The 18,127-nt window shown below is 40.0% G+C and overlaps 1 protein-coding gene across 1 annotated transcript in view; it reads right to left on the bottom strand.

Moving 5' to 3' along the window:
- LANCL3 (LanC like 3) overlaps positions 1 to 18,127 on the bottom strand; it is a 95,721-nt gene that overhangs the window by 2,616 nt on the left and 74,978 nt on the right. Inside the window, exons 2-4 of the mRNA XM_036839174.1 lie at positions 14,309 to 14,432; positions 13,184 to 13,381; positions 5,609 to 5,816 (exon numbers count right to left, since the gene is read on the bottom strand). Of these exons, the coding sequence (XP_036695069.1) occupies positions 5,609 to 5,816; positions 13,184 to 13,381; positions 14,309 to 14,432 (530 nt within the window). The remainder of the gene's footprint in view (positions 1 to 5,608; positions 5,817 to 13,183; positions 13,382 to 14,308; positions 14,433 to 18,127) is intronic.

Here is an 18,127-nt window from a genome sequence, read left to right as displayed (position 1 = left end):
ACAAGACTAATAACATGAGAATATCTATGACATCTATTGGTGACAGAGTCACAGCTACTGCGAATTCAGAATCGAAGGAAATGCTACATTTCAGCTTGAAATGTAATACTTTTCTCAAGTAAATTCACGAATCCTAGATTGCGAAGCCCTGGTGTAGCAGGAAGAGGAAGGGCTTTGGGGTTGCAATATGCAACTCTGATAACTTCAAGTTAGATGACCTTTGGCAAATTTCTTAATCTGACTTTAAAACGGTGAAGTTGCAGAATTGCATAAGATTATCTGTAAAGATCAAAGATACCATATATTACGGCTCTGAGCAAAGAGCAAGCATTCCATACATGGTAAACAGAATTTTTTCACAAAAACATAGTATAGCAGAATATTTGTAAAATAGAGACAACCATCCCACCACATTTTAAGAGAAATCCACAGTTAATTTTGCTCCCTCCTCTGACCTTTTTCCCCCCTAGGGTTAGAGTTATTTATTACATTATTGAAATCAGAGTCTGTATAATATTTAGTATCCTACATTTTTTTATTTAAAAGTAATATGATGGGGTTTCCCTGGTGGCGCAGTGGTTGAGAACCTGCCTGCCAATGCACAGGACACGGGTTCGAGCCCTGGTCTGGGAAGATCCCACATGCCGCGGAGCAACTAGGCCCGTGAGCCACAACTACTGAGCCTGCGCGTCTGGAGCCTGTGCTCCGCAACAAGAGAGGCCACGACAGTGAGAGGCCCGCGCACCGCGATGAAGAGTGGCCCCCACTTGCCACAACTAGAGAAAGCCCTCGCACAGAAACGAAGACCCAACACACCCCAAAATAAATAAATAAATTAAAAAAAAAAAGTAATATGATGAACATTTTTTGTGCTTTTCAAAATAACTTCTAAATGATATATAGCAATTTACAAGAGTACCAGCAATGTGTGAGAGTAGCAGTTTCATTGTATTCTGACCTATACAACATGTTATCATACTAAAGTGAAAATGATTGTTTCCAAAATCTACCCAATGGTGCAAAATTCAAACTAACAAATTCATTTTTCTAAAAAACTCTATCAAAATAGAAGTCAGAATGGTAATTATGGAACTAAAAAGAATTACAGACACTGATAACATTACATATCAAAACCTATTGACTATGACCAAAACTGAACTCAGAGGAAAATCCATTGATCTGAGTTGTTGTTGATGTTATAAAGATGGAAGGTATTCTAATTAAGCACTTTTTAAAAACTGTAGAAAATAACAAAATAAAGGGAAGGAACACTGGAAAACCAAAAATAAAGGCAGAAAACAATGTATTAGGAAGCAAAAGAGAAAAACAAAAATAATTAATAAAAACCAAAAGCCAGTTCCTTGAAAGGATAAGCAACATAGACAAAATGCTGGTGTGTCTGGCCAAAAAGGAAAACCATTAGGAATGTGAAATGGCATGTAATCACAGACATGGGAAATTTTAAATATTATGGAACTATACTGTTAGAACTTTATGTCAAACATTCGAAAATACATATGAACTAGATGCTTTTATAGTAGTTTATTCACTACCAAAAATAATTCAAAAAGAGGTAGAAAACCTGAATAATTAAATAATCATAGAAGAAACTTAAAAGGTGGTCAAATATTTTTCTGGAACCATAAATTCCAACTCTGTGTTAAAAGAGTAGTAGGCGATGACCAAGTAATGTTTATTCCAGGAAGGTACATATTGTTTGACTTTACTGTTTTAGGAATGGCCAAAGGAAGTCTCCCCAGTTTGGACCACACCATATTTAACTTTGAGTTATGATGAAGTGGAAATTTCAGTACACTAAACAATTAAATGCAATGCCCAAACAATATTCAGATATTACCCGCACATTTTCAGTCTTTACCTGTAAGTGAGAAATTTAAGTTGTCTGAAGGGCCCTGTAATCCCAGACTTATAATTAAGACTCTGTAAACTAGGACCAGTCTCCCAGAAAAATAGAGGGGTTGTTCTGATTCTTTTTAATAGGCTTTCTAGAGAATGACAACCCCGATGAAATTTATTCCAAAGGTGATATCACATTAGCCTAAGTAAGATCCCAAATGACTTTTTTTCCCTATATTTGGGAAATAAAGGGTCAGGTTGCAACCTAAACAGATTAGGGAGCCATGAATCAAAATATATTAACAGACTTCCAAAACAATGGAGCTACAAATGGGGGACTCACATATGTTAGTATTTTTCCTTCTGTGCATACATGCAAATATCATAAAGGGTATTTTATGGTTTTTTTTAAAGATCGAATATTAGATAAATTGCCTTGGGAAGACCTCTCTGACAAAATGACTTTTGAGTGATGGTCTGAATGAAGTGAGAGAACTGGGACATATACGTAGAAAGTGAACATCACAGGTGAAGGAGACCAAAACTTCAAAGGCCTTGAGGTAGACTGTACCTGGCATCTTAACAGAGTCACAAGGAAGCCACTGTGGTGCAAAGAACCAGGAGCAAGACAAGTAGGGCATGATATCAGAGGCGTAATGGGAGGCAAGATCCTGGATGGCTTTTTGTTCAGAGAACAGACTTTGGCTTTTACTCTGATTCATGTGAGAAGCCATCAGATTATCCTGAACAGAGGAGTGTCATAATCCAACATGATACACATTATAAGAAGCAAATTTAAAAGATCACGGTGAAACACAGACTCACTCTTAATGAAATCAGCATAAAGGCAAGGATGTTTATTATCCTTATTTTTATTGAACGTTGTTATGGAGATTCTGACCCATGTGATAGGAAATGAAAAAAAAAAGAGTATATAGTTGAGAATGGAAGTAACAAAATTATAATTATTTGCAGATAATATGTGTGCCTACTTAGAAAACCCAATGGAATCTAATAGAAAGATTAATGGAGTTCAGTAAGGTGGCCAGATATATCATTTTGATATTTATCAAAACTAAGATGTTTGTAAGATACAATGCAGATTTATATGAGAGAAGGGCGTCTTAGATTGCGAAACTGCAATAATATGTATGTTTTTTAAAGTCTTCATAAATGCCAGTAATAAATAACCCGAAAATATAGGGGAGGAAAAGATTCCACTCACAATCCTGGAAACATAAAATACATAGTAATAAAATTAACAAGAAACATACAAGTCCTTCTTCATAAGATCAAAACTTTACCAAATGACATTTTTACAAACTTAAATAAAGGGAAAACATACCATACTCTTGGATGGAAAAACTCAATATTCTAAAAATGTGAGTTCTCACTAAGTAACATATAAATTCATTGAAATTCCAATCAAATGTCTGTAGGATTTTTTTAATTTTTGAAAAGTTGACTCTAAAATACAATTGGAAGAATAAATGAGAGAGAACAGCTAAGAAAAACTAGAAATAAATGAATAATGAAATATAGAAAGTCCAGAAACAAACCCACACATTTATATAAATTCAGTTTATGATAAAACTGGAATTTCAAATGATTGGGGTAATTGGCCAACAGATGTTATGGGAAAGTTTTGTTTTTTCATTAGAAAACACAAAGATAGATATCCATCTGACACTATTTTAAAAAGTAAGCTCTAAACGAATCAATGATTTAAAAGTTAAAGTAACTTCTAAATTGGTGGGAGAGATGGGTGAAGGGGTACAAATTTATTTTAAAAATGAAAATAAAATCATAAAAGTATTAAAAGTCAGTGTAAATTAATATTTTTATAATCTTAGAGTGGGAAAGGTCTTTTTAACTATAACACAAAGTCCAGAAATCTTGAAAGTTTGTCAACTTTATCAAGAAAAATACTTAAAATTTTCATCTGGCAAAAGACCATGAGCTAAGTTGAAAGAAAAATGGCAAAGTAGAAAAATATTTACATCATGTATTGACAAAGAGTTACAGTCCTCAAAATAAGCATCACAATAGGAAAAAATGGGCAAAAGACAGAGACAGTTTAAAATGCCTCTGGATTTAATGACTTCAATTTAAAAATTTTTCTCATAGTGCACAGAAAGGTATGTGTTGGATATTTGGGACAATTTTGTTTGTACTAGTAAAGATTGCACATATACCAAGTGTCCATTACTTAAAGATTGGTTAAATTAATCATGGTACAACTATAATAAATAACTATATAGTCATTAAAACAATGAGATAGATCTATACAAACTGAAATAAAGGGTGCCCCTTAAAAACTGTTTATTTAAAATTATAAACTGCAAACAGTATGTATAGTACTGTTACACATACATAATTGTAGGATCTTATTAATATGTACATATAATACATATATATATATATATATATATATATATATATATATAGGAACATGCATTCATGCATAGAGAAATGTCTAGAATGATATAACTCAAATTGTTAGTGATAATTAACAGTGAACACTTACATTGCAGTTACTATGGGCCAGGCACTGTTCTAAATGATAAATGAGGCCATTATGCTAAGTGAAATAAGCCAGTCACAAAAAGACAAATACTCCATGATAACACTTACATGAGGAATGTACAACAGTCAGTCAAGCTCATAGAAGCAGAGAATACAATGAGGGCTGCCAAAGGCTGGGGTGGGGGAGGGGAAATGGGGAGTTTTTGCTCAATGGGTATAAAGTTTGTTACTGAAGGTGAATAAGTTCTAGAGATCTGCTGTCCAACATTGTGTCTATAGCTAACAAGATACTACTGTACATTTTAAAATATGCTAAGAGAATAGATCTCATATTAAGTGTTCTCACCACAATAAAAAAAAAAATCGCAAATATACATATCCTTTGGCCCAGTAATTCCACTTCCAGGGATTTACTTACAGATATACCCATACGTGAACAAAATGATATATGTACAAGGTTTTTCATCATAGCATTATAGGTAATGCAAAATATTGGAAAGAGTCCAAATTGCCCTCCATATGGGACTGGTTAAATAAACTATGGCTCATTCAGAAGATGTAATACTATGCAGCAATAAAAATGAAAAGTCCTTTATTTACTGATTTAGGGTGATCGTTAAGATAGCGAAGTGCTGGGCTTCCCTGGTGGTGCAGTGGTTGAGAATCTGCCTGCTAATGCAGGGGACACGGGTTCGAGCCCTGGTCTGGGAAGATCCCACATGCCACGGAGCAACTAGGCCCGTGGGCCACAACTGCTGAGCCTGCGCGTCTGGAGCCTGTGCTCCGCAACAAGAGAGGCCACGATGGTGAGAGGCCCGCGCGCCGCGATGAAGAGTGGTCCCCGCTTGCCGCAACTAGAGGAAGCCCTAGCACAGAAACGAAGACTCAACACAGTCATACATAAATAAATAAATAAATAAAAGAACGTGAATTTCTAAAAAAAAAAAAAAAAAAAAGATAGCGAAGTGCTACCATTTGTAACAAAAAAGAGGGATAAAATATTACATATATGCCTATCTGCTTGTGTATATATACAGATATGTATATCCCTGAGAAGATAACTAAGAGACTGGTAACTATCTCCTGGGAAGTGAACTAAATTGCTATAGTGCACAGTGGAAGTATTTCTTTTTACACTTTAAAACTATGTGACTCTATTACCTGTTCAGAACATTAACTGTATTAACATTTGGAGAAAAAAAAAACCATGCAAAGAAAGGCTGACCTTTGGGCTCGGTAGATGTATTTAGAGTTTCCCGTGAGCCGGTATAGCAGCAGGAAGACATAGGCACTGCCAGCTACCCCGTGGCAAATCCCTGGCCCCTTCTTTAGCAGGCCCTTCTGCCACGTCAGTTCCCCACACCGGATACATGTGTCCAGGTACTGTGGTTTCTTGGAAACCAGATAAGCTTTTGCAAACAGATAGGCAATTCCTGTGAAAACATCAAAGACATTAGAGGTGATTTTCAGGGCTTAATACTATAGAGCAGAACTTCTCAAACTCTAAGAGGCTCACAAATCACCAATGTATCGGTAAAATATCCACTCTAATCTAGTAGGTCTGAGGTGGGCCCAGAGATACTGCATTTCTAACGACGGCCCTTCCGGGGACCACATTTTGAGTAGCAAGGCTATAGGATCTTCTCCAAGGGAGTCTTACTTTACCTGTGAGATTTAGTTTACGTTGTTTGAATTGTATGGTGATACCGGCCCTGAGAGCAAGAGTAACAAGTATCTAGATTGATAAAATCCATAATTTACAAATGGGTTAATATTTGATGACACATACCCTGGTAAGCATTATGCATATCTGGCTTTTGGGAATGGCTAAATGTTTACACACTTTGCCCATTCCCCCACGGATGTTCAGAATTTGTAATGTTAAAGTACTTATAACTACACACCTTTTCTTAAGAGCCAAACTGGGAGTCCTTCCAAAAACAACAATGATCCCAAGTGACCTGGCCAAGACTCTGGCTTCAGCTGTGAAGTGAGGCCCTCCCCACTTGATTGTTCCAAGGAAAGACACGTTCCTTCAAAACTCCTCAGCCAAGGCAATCTCAATTACACAGGCAGGAATGGAAACAAGAGAAGTGACAGCTATTAATAGAAACAATTTCCCCCACGTTCCAGGTGCTCATATTCAGAGAGGAGATTAATAACACAAGATCACTCTCTCTCCTGCCTCGCCTACCCTTCTCGTATAGAAAGTGGGAAAGACTGGAATTTAGTAGATATTTTGACTAGCTCATCCATCAAGGTTATCTCTGCCTTTGTCTTTGACTAGCCTATTTTACAACTGTGTAAAGACAGAAATTACCTTGTAGAAAACTGACAGTAATGTAAATAATACCTGTCTCTAGAAACTCATATTCTGTCCGGTAGATGCTGCATTGGCTTCCCTCAGTCTTCGTGGAAGCAGCTAGTTTCTGCATCTATTAAGTAAATTCATGTCAGCGTTCCTAATAGCCTAGAAATATGTCCACTCTTTGGATTTTCCTTTGAACCAGTTGTAATACCTTTGTGGTTCCCTCATTAATTTATGAGTTAAAATTGTTGACATATGTTTATGTCTGTATGAGAGTCATGATTTTATTCTCTTTTAAAAATGTATCCTTTAACACTCCCTATGACGAACACGTAACAATGGGCTCTCCTCAGCCAGTGCTTTCCAAGTCAACCACTGACAATGGTCACCTATGGCACTGTCCTCCTTCAGTTTTAGGAAGAAAGTGTCATTCCCACAAAGAATGATTTTTAAAAGAATTGAACTTAGTTAATTACACATTCATTCATTCACTGTATCCATTCATTTGAAAGTGCTCATTGATGATCTGCTGTATGCACAGCCCTAGGCAGGGCCAGCTTCATGGGCATGTGACCTGTACAGCCTCACAAAGGGCCTCCAGAAGGGCCCCACCCTGGATTGAATGCTCTGTTGTTGCCATCTTGAAATTCTTAATCATTTTTTAAAAAGGGGTCTGCATGTTTATTTTGTACTGGGTCCCCCAAATTCTGTTGCCACTTCTGGCCCTGGGTGATACACAATAAATGCTAAACACGATTCCTGCCCTTCAGGAAGGCACTGTCTAGAAAGGGAGAGAAAAATATGTACTTTTGATTGATACATAATAAGACATGTAGTTCATGATGCTGTTGGGACATAAAATGAATGGCTCTGAAAATAATACTAGAGGGATCAGAAAAGTGGAAGTTCCCTGAGGGAGACAGTCAGGGGAAGCTTTGATGGAAGTAAGGCTTTCTCCAGGACTGTGTAGGATGCATAGGAAACTGCAGGCCTGAGGACATGGAGAGAGAGCATTCCAGGCATCAAATCAGCAAGGGCAAAGTTTCTAAGCCACAATAAACAAGTCACATGAAGACCAGTGGGGCAGTGTTCTAAGCAACAGGACCATGGGCTGGAAGGGTAGATTGGGCTCATATTTTGGATGATTTTACAAGTCCAGTTGGGCAGCTTGGACTGTATTCGTGGGCAGTAGGGAACCAGTGGGAGTGTTTTGTTGTGAATTGGTTGGTTTATATTTTTAATGATGTGATTAGTATTATAGACAAAATGCCCCACTGTGGGGTCAACCAAGACTGAAAGAAGGGCAATAGGGTAGCTATCAGCTGATCGTGTCAGCAGAAAGATGGCAAAGAGGCTAATGAAAGAGACAGCTCACAGGATGGGTGGCTATTTAGATATTAATTGAGCACCTACTATATACCAGGACAGTAGTAGGTGCTAAGGTTTTTAAAAGCCCCTGCCAGGGCTTCTCTGGTGGCGCAGTGGTTAAGAATCCTCCTGCCAATGCAGGGGACACGGGTTTGAGCCCTGGTCCGGGAAGATCCCACATGCCGCAGAGCAACTAAGCCCGTGCGCCACAACTGCTGAGCCTGCGCTCTAGAGCCCATGAGCCACAACTACTGAAGCCCGCGTGCCTAGAGCCCGTGCTCCGCAGCAAGAGAAGCCACCGCAATGAGAAGCCCGCGCACCGCAACGAAGAGTAGCCCCCGCTCACCGCAACTAGAGAAAGCCCGCGCGCAGCAACGAAGACCCAACGCAGCCAAAAATTAAATAAATGAGTAAATAAATAAATTTATAAAAAAAAAAAGAGAAGCAGATGGTTTAAAAATAAATAAATAAATAAAAGCCCCTGCGTTCATTAGTCTTTACAACCTAACTGGGGCATTCATTAGGCTACGTGAGGGGACAGAGGGGCATTGAGGAAGCACAGAGGAAGGCTCCTAACCGACACTTGGAGGTAGGAAAGGCCCACTGGTGAAATGACACCATCTAACCTGGGGACCAAAGGAGGAGGAGGTACAGGCCAGGTGAACCGGAAGCCCTTGGTGCTCTATCGGATCCCTTTACTTTACTGGCAGGTGCCCCATCCCCCAGCTGCTGTGAGTTGACTGCTGACAAAGCTCACTGCTGCCCTCTTCTTGGGAGATACGGCCTCAGCCAAAGGGGCGGCTATGCTATGCACCTCCCCCAGCAGGTTTTGGCCAATGATTGGCTGCCTCAAGACAGAGCAACTCTGTGGGGTCATCTGTGCCTCTTAGCTTCCCCCCAACTCAGAATCCAGGTGAAGCTACTCTCCAGGTGAGACACAGAGAGCCCTTTGCCACCCAGCTCCTACTCTGTCCTCCTGCCACTTCTCCCCCAGCCACTCATTTTAGTAAGGGCCTTCATGCCCTCCATGAAGCGTTTACTTCAGTGAAACCAAACCACCCCACAGTTCCCCTTCCTTCACCATGTGGTTCCATGCCTCTGACTGACTTTTCTCGGAACAAACAAAGAAAGGTGGGAACCTTTCTTAGTCTAACTTATCTCAGGCATCACCTCCTCCAGGAAGCCTTCCCGGAACCTGGAGGAGGACCAGAAATCCCTCCTTTGAGCTCCCATCACTCCTTATACAAACCTTAGCACTCACACAGTATCATATTAAAATTACCTGTTTTTTTAATATAATTTTTAAATTGAAGTATAGTTGATTTGTAATATTATATTCGTTTCAGGTGTACCGGATAGTGATTCAGTATTTTTACTGACTAAACTCCATTAAAAGTTATTACAAGATGACTATAATTCCCTGTGCTATACAATATATCCTTGTTGCTTATCTATTTTATACATAGTAGTGTGTATTTCTTAATCTCCTACCCCCATCTTGCCCCTCCTCCCTTCCTTCTCCCCACTGGTACCCACTGGTACCCACTAGTTTGTCTTCTATACTTGTAAGTCTGTTGAAATTACTTGTTTTCATGGCTGCCACCCCTAGTATTGTGCCAGCTACCCAAGGGCAGGTACTCTGTCTTGTTCATTTTTGCTCCCCGATCTGTGGCATGGTGTTTGACACATGGCAAGGCCTCCACAGATGTCTGCTGACCCTATAATGTCCCATTTCTCACCCCAGCGCAGGCCAATGCTGAAGCGGAGGTGAAAGATGTGGAAGGAAGACGGGTTGAGATGGTCTAATTGCTAAACCAAGCCGTTAGCCCCAGGCAGCTTAATGGGTATTGATCCTATGGTTCTGGCCAGAGACAAAGGGCCTCTTCCTGCAGCCTGGATCATGGAATGGTACATGGACAGGACCTTGAAAAACTTCTACACCTATTGTCTCCTTACCTAACCTAATGAAATCCACAATAAGGTGGCTTAATCTAAAAGGAAAGGACGTTGGATTTCTTTGCTTTTGCTGGGAACGGTGTCATTTCATCCTGGGAACACTGATTATTGTGCTTTGACATGAAACCCGGAGGCAGCAATGATATATGTCTTTGTCAAATACAAATGGGAAAAGGAATTATTACTTAAGAAATATGGTTTGAGAGGCTAAATCTTGGAAACATGTGATCCAGCAGAGCCTCGTGATAGCCAGACTTGGCACGTTTCGTTTCAACATCCTAGAGAATCAGCGCACAGGTCCATTCTGGGATCCGGAATTTGACCGAAGCACGCATTGTACGGTGTGTGCTACAAAGCTTAGCGACCAAAGACACCTGCACTGTACAAGTACTTACTGTTCTCTATTCAAAGTCACCTACCCAGGAGCCCTCATGAAATGATTTAAAAAAAATATAGCTACACCTGTGTTTCACCCAGAGTAAAGGAAATGCGCTGTCAGTGTGACCACAGTAATGATGTAACATAATGCGATCTAGAGTTTCTTTTAGCCACAGCATTTGTTTTAATGATTTTGTAAATGACTTTTGCCCTGTACTGCAGAATCTTCAAGGCTAGGAAGGGGTCAGGTGAATCTGCCTGCTATACTTCGTTGTATTTAGTGAGAAAAACTCTACGCCGCACTGGGTATTTATAAATGTGGGTGTCTGCAAATCTTTTGGGCCATATCCCTCAGGAACGGTAAGGGTCCACAGGATTAAAGGGGTCTGTGGTGAAAAAAAGACTGAGTTTCACTGCTCCACCTCAATACACTCCTTTCACAGATGAACAAAGGCACAAAAGAAACAAAGTGGTTTTCTCAAGGTTACTTAGCTGGTTAGTGTTGGAACTACAATTAGAACCCAGAGTTATTAACTTAAGAGTCCAGAAGTATATTCACAGAGCATAAATGATAACTAAGGCTGTCACCTGTAGAGGTGGGTTGAAAGAAAGTCAACAGGAAACAATTATAGTATCATTGATGAAGATAAGGTATCATTGATGAAGTTCCACACTGTGGATTATTTCTGGCAGGTTTTTAATCACAGAATCAGTCTGCCGCCCCAAACCATCTGCACTGTTCATAAATCTACTCTCAAAAAATGCTCTCCTCACATAAGTGAGAAATATTTTTCTAGGTCATCTCTTGTTTTAGAATTTTTGGAGAGCTTACTGTTGCCAACTTCAGAGGCATCATGATGGTCTTTAACCTGCACTTATCAGATTTATAATCACTCTTGATGCTATTTTTAGCACATCTCTTAAAAGGAAGACCAATACCCTTGAGATGGAAGTGCGGGTTGGCAGACATAATGGACTCCATTTGGTTCTTTATTCATTTGTGAATTAGTTTATTTTTGGCAGTCCAGTGAATATGTGGATTGAATGATTTTGCCCTGCAACCTGCGTTTAATCTAACCAAGATACTGAACATGAATGATAAATGAGGATAAATAAAGTCCCCAAGGTGATGAATCCTATGCTGTACTATTATGGTCCATGATTTACAAAGACAGATGGGATGTGATGTACAGAGAGAATGGAATAACTGCCCTTCAAGAGCCCCACATCAATTACGTGACCCAGCCACTCATTTTAGTAAATTATCTTCCCACTCTTCACAGGGCTTTTACTATACACTGAATCCTTTCAAAATAGGCTGTATTTAATTTGGGACATCTCCAAAATTCAAGGATCCTGGGGTGCTTGGAGGATACCCAAAGGCCTTTGCTGAAAATGATTAAAGGGAATAGGAAATGGGAGTGTTGAGCGTAACATGAAGAGATATCATTTCCAGAATGGTAAATAACTGCTGTTTTTCTTCAGAAAGTTCAAAGCAAGAAAAAAGTGGGCTCAAATGATCACTGGTGGGAATTAGCCTGGACATAGTGCACAATGCCCTGGCGCTGGTACAAGCACACGTGGGAGCCTTTGAAGTCCTTCCTTAAGTAAAACTGGCAGGCAGAGAAAATATGGCCAATGGACTAAGACTTCTATCATTCGTCACCTCAAACTGTACTGAAGAAAAAATGAAATTCCAGTTGGATTAAAGAACATTAATTAGGTAAGGCGGGGAAAGGAAGTAATAAAAATCAGGTAACAAATGAAAGAGAAATCAAATATATTTTAAAGCTGTACTCATGGCACTGAAGCATAGCCTTGAAAATTAAATACACTCCTAATCAAAAATGTGTGTGTTATTTTGGTATTTTAAGTCTCTCCTCTGGCCAATCGACCAAAATGCACTGTCTTTTTTGAATTGCCCCTTCTCTAAGGCCTAATTAGCAGTGTAATGGGATTGGAAAAAAAAAAAAAAAAAAGGAAAAGATGGGGTCTGATAAGTTTCCAGGCTCGATTCCAGAGAGTTCACTGCAAATGGCTTCTCATTTCTCTAGACTTTTCATTAGGTGATAATGGAAACCCTCATTTGGAGAAGAATTACAGAACAGTCCATCTTCAACCTTAATGTGCGTACAAATCACCTAGGGATCTTGTTGAAGTGCAGATTCGGATTCAGTGGGGCTGGGGTGGGGCCTGAGATTCTGGATATCTAACAAACTCCCGTGCCACTAATCCAGGGACCGTGTTTTGAACTGCCAGGTTCCAGATCTGCACTGTCCCATGAAGTTACTACTGAGCGCTTGCAACGTGGCTAGTCTGTATCAGGATGGGACGTAAGTATAACAGAGACACGGGATTGCAAAGACTGGATATTTAAAAAATATGAAGTCACTCGATTTTTAAATTGGTTGCATGTTGAAATAATATTTGGCGTATATTGGGGTAGATCTATTATTAAAATTCATCTCACCTGTTTCTTTCTATGTTTTTAATAGGGCTACTAGAAAGTTAATTTCATATGTGGCTCGTATTATATTTTGTTGGGCAGCACTAGTTTAATTTGTATACAAATACTGTAGATAAAGATCATATAGTTTTTAAACACAGGATCATTTCTGGACATCCTTTACTGATGGAGACTTTCTTGGCTTTGAAAAGTTTCATCTTGACCTTTTCATCTCCCATGGTAATGGCATAAGATGAGAAATACCCTCACTTCTCAGAAAAGGCACCCGTCTTTGGCTAAGCCCAGTGAAAGGCAATGCTATCAGATAATAACAGGAGTGAGACCTGGGGCGCCGTGGCACCAGTGCACCAGCTCGTTCTCCCTCTCAATGGCCTCGCCGAGCTCAGGTGGCCAGTTGCAGTTCTGTTCCTGCTCCATAAGGAAGTCCACGCTCTGCCACACCAGCTCCTGATCTGAGGGCTTAAGGTGCTCATGGTACGAAAGAAGCATCTGGAGGATGGACGACAGGCCATGAGCTGCTCCTATATAGACAAGCAAAGCATCATTAATTCACACAATTGGGAGGAGGACCAGTTTGAAGTCTGGGCGTTAAGTATTACAGATTGATGAAGGGGTTGGGGAAAGCCAGGCATTCTAGGCAAAAGGACCAGGCACAAAGGTTACAAAGGTATGAGAACACTTTGCCTGCTGGAGACTATGCTGGACAGAACCAGGGAAGGGAGAGATAAAGCTTGAGTTTGGAGAGGGAGGCAGGCAATCTACAAAGGGGCTTGCAAGTCATGCTTGCAAGGAGTGATGGGGAGCCACTGAAGGATTCAAAGGGGTAGTAACTAACTTTCACTTTACAAGCCTCGTATCTCAGAAGTAGTCATTGTGATTCAGTAGTCTGTTATTAATCCACTAATGTTAAAAACTCGAAACTGTCAGTGGCTGAATCCTGCTTCCCTGTGCAGAGGTACTACTGGCAGTGAGCATATAAGCTGTTAAACTTTCAGCAAAATTAGGTCAGTGAATTCACAATTGAGAATAAAGGATTTTAGTCTTTAGTGAAAGTCATTGTTAAAATAGCTCCATTTCTTTTTTTTCCTTTTTCTTCTTTTTTGTTTTAACATCTTTATTGGAGTATAATTGTTTTACAATGTCATGTTAGTTTCTGCTGCATAACAAAGTGCATCAGATATATGTATACATATATCCCCATATCCCCTCCCTCTTGCGTCTCCCTCCCACCCAAATAGCTCCATTTCTGACAGGTAGACTCTGAAAACAAATATGAAATTGTGCTTTGTAGTATCCATCGATATTTGTTTTTAAATGGCCTTTTAAAGGGTTCCCACTGAAAGCAATAGTGATGACCTATGTCAAAAACAAAATCTTCCAGTCTTTAGCCAATGCTGCTGTTAGAGACTGCCTTCCTCCTCCAGGCCTTTGCCAACACCCTTACTCACCCAAGTATTCGGTTCCATAGTAAGAATACATCAGTGGGAATGGTTTCCTCTTTTTCATGGCATATTGCTTCCCGGAGTCCAGGATCGCCTGGCAAATTGATTTGATCTGTGCTGGGGTCAGCACCTGAGTAAGGAAAAGAAGCAGAAGTCAAGTCAGGATCTTCATTATTCCTCAGACACTGGGTTTTCTTGCTTAAAAAGTCCATCAGCATATCCCCTCAGTCCTTTTCCTATTTGTAAATAAGCTCAGCCCACCATACCTTTTTTTTAAAACCACTGATTCTCTCTTCGTTGTCAAGTTTATCTCCCCTCTTCAGAAAATTTGCAGTTCTGATGGGAAACACACACCTTTACTGCTATAGGTTTTAATAAATGGCAGAGACCACCTAACAGCTGTTATATCATTAATCTTTGTCACAGGAACAAGAAGTTGCTCAGGAAAGAATTAAGACTGGTCCTAAGCGACCATGCTTAGCAAAGCTGTTACTTCTGATGTATGGCGCGGGTCTGGCTCAGACAATGGGCCTTCCGTTTGTGTCATTTCGACTGTGCTTATAAAGCCACAATTCTATGACAAGCTGCTGCATGACAGACCCTCTGGAGCCTTTTGCAGTCCACGAAGGAAACCAAAGTCCAATAAGGACCAAGGCAAAAGAACTTTTACTATCAAAATGATGCTGAATAGAGAACAGCTAAAAGGCCGTCTCCCATATTTTATTCAATCTAGGTACCGTAAGTTTTAGGGCTATACAGGTTAAAATGTTCTCAAGCCTACAAAGCATCATTGCATTTATCAGGGTTCTGCTCACGTTTGCAATGCTCTCCGTCTGCCACTCTGCCTCGGGGTACACTGGATGCTCCCTTTGGCACAGCACTTGTCGCCTGTTGCGTTCTGTCTCTTTCTTTCTACTGGATGATCAGATGCAAAGACTGTTGTGTCTCATCATTTTGGTATCCTTGGTTCTTGACTCTGAGCCCGAGGGGGCCTTTGGTAACTGATGAGCGAGTAAGTGCCAGGTGGACTGCCATGAAAAGCAGAGCCCCCCCTCTCCTCTTTTCTTTATTCACCCCCTCCCTCCCTCTTCCCCTTCCTTCCACAGTTATTTCTTAAGCCCTTACTATAAGCAGGAAAGCCTGTTCTAGACGCTGGAGACACAACAGTGAACAAGGTGACAAGACCTTTACTCTCATGAAGCCAACCTTCCAAAAAGGCAGACCTACACAGGAAGAGTACTAGCCAGAGTAACCAAAAACAGAAAAAATCACCTAAAGTTCAGCCTTGGCCTGACTGCACGAATCTGGGATCAAGGAACAATCTATTGGATTTTGGCCTTTCTCCGAAGACTCACACATCAAATTTTCCTACCTGATATCTGCCATTAGACTCACCCATTCCTTTTGAAATAACTAATGATTTCTTAAGTCATAACTTGCTCCTCTGATTTACACAACATTAGAAGGGCAAAATATAATCCAGGTTGTGGCCCCTTCAAATCTAGCATTTAATTTGGAAAAATAATCACATGAAGAGGAAGTTGTTCATTAATTAATTCTGCCAGTTAACATTACTGAGCTACTATTCCAGTGAGGCCCTCTAGTAGGTATTGTGGGGGAAACTCTAGAAAGCCTAGGACACATTTTTTTTCCTACAAGGAACTTACTATCCAGCACTGGACATAGACATAGACAAAAGTCTACAATAGAGTGATTAAAGTTCATGAGCCCACCTCACACCGGTCAGAATGGCCATCATCAAAAAGTCTACGAATAATAAATGCTGGAGAGGGTGTGGAGAAAAGGGAACCCTCTTGCACTGTTGGTGGGAATGTAAATTGATACAGCCACTATGGAGAACAGTATGGAGGTTCCTTAAAAAACTAAAAATAGTACTACCATACGATCTAGCAATCCCACTACTGGGCATATACCCTGAGAAAACCATAATTCCAAAAGGGTCATGTACCACAATGTTCATTGCAGCTCTATTTACAATAGCCAGGACATGGAAGCAACCTAAGTGTCCATTGACAGATGAATGAATAAAGAAGATGTGGCACATATACACAATGGAATATTAGTCACCCATAAAAAAGAATGAAATAATGCCATTTGCAGCAAGATGGATGGACCTAGAGATTATCACACTAAGTGAAGTAAGTCAGACAGAGAAAGACAAATATCATATGATATGGCTTATATGTGGAATCTAAAAAAATGATATAAATGAGCTTATTTACAAAAGAGAAATAGACTCACTGACATAGAAAAAATCTTGTGGTTACCAAAGGGGAAAGGGGGGGAGGGATTAAATTGGGAATTTGGGATTAACAGATATATATTATTATATATAAAATAGATAAACAACAAAGACCTACTGTATAGCACAGGGAACTATATTCAATATCTTGTAATAACCTATAAGGGAAAAGAATCTGAAAAGGAATATATATATATATATATATATATATATATATATATATATATATATATATGTAACTGAACCACTTTGCTGTACACTTGAAATACTGTAAATCCACTGTAATTCAATTAAAAACATTTTTTTAATTAAAAAAATAGTTCATGAACCCAGGCAGGGGTGGAAAGAAACAGTAATGCAGAATATTTAACACATCAGCTTCACTAAGACTTCATCTCCTCATTTTCCATCTGGTTGCTCAGAAACAATTACGTCATGGGTTCCAACTTAAGTTTCCCTTTTATTAGGTACCTATCTTTGCCTCTTGGGTTTACTCCTCCTTTCTGCCTAGAAATCCTAAAGACCCTATCTTCCCATGCCTTCCCACCATCATTTCAGGGCTCAGCCTCGGGTCTTTCCTTAGCTGGACGGCACATTTCTCCTAAATGATTTCCTCCTCTGCATCCATTCGAATTGTTACCAAAGTTTCATTTGCCACTGACAACATCTTACTCTCTCTGTACCTTTATCAGCACCAACTGATCTCACATTTAGTCTTACTCTATGTAATATCTTGCATCATCGGCCTCATATCAACCCCTCCATCCTGGCTTACTCTCAGAAACCTGCCAAGAGCCTCAAAGGGCATGCACTTAAGAGGAGTCTATCCTGGTCCCATCCCATAATTTCCTGGGAATATATCTGGCTCTTCACCTGAACTGAGATCCTGTATGCCACTATTGGTCTTGAATCCATGTGACAGAGGCAGTTTTTGTGATAGGAAAAGGCAACTGGATTTTCAGGGTACATACTCATTTGAATGACTAAAATTCTCCCTATTTGACTTCTGTGCTGATAATTGAAAACTGGATTATTCTTTCCTCAGCTGAACATTTATTCATGTCTGCTTTCTCTCCCCGCCCCACCTGCTTGTTTTTAACCCAGAAAAGGAAAATCAACTTTGGTTCTATGTGGTGCCCTCTTTCTTTTCATCCCTGATCCACAGCTCAGAATAGAGAATGAGTTTATAAAATATTTCAAAACTTCCCCGGTCATGCATCATGTCTGGGTGGTTTCCTCTTATCTCGCAGAAACACTGTGAAAAACAAAGAGAAACAGCGCTTGTCGGGCCGGATAAAGACCAGTTATGCGTGCAGTTCTTTATCGCTGGGAACAGACAAGACCTACCCTTGGTTTTATTGATCAGCAAATAAAAAGGGGAAAAACAGTGTACATGAAAAGTGTGCAGAGGAGAGCACTGAAGAAGAGGGTACTGGTCCCCGCCCAACACACAGTACGTTAGGAAGAAAGGAGATGAGACGCGGGGCAGGGGCTGCTTCGTGTTCTCTCATTTGTCTGCCCTCTCAGACATCCCTCCAGGCTGCACTCCCAGCACAGAGGAA

Source organism: Balaenoptera musculus, chromosome X, assembly GCF_009873245.2.
Source record: "Balaenoptera musculus isolate JJ_BM4_2016_0621 chromosome X, mBalMus1.pri.v3, whole genome shotgun sequence".
In the NCBI taxonomy this organism is placed as follows: domain Eukaryota; kingdom Metazoa; phylum Chordata; class Mammalia; order Artiodactyla; family Balaenopteridae; genus Balaenoptera; species Balaenoptera musculus.
Note: the sequence above shows the minus strand (reverse complement) of the source record. Positions and strands in the feature narration are given on the sequence as shown.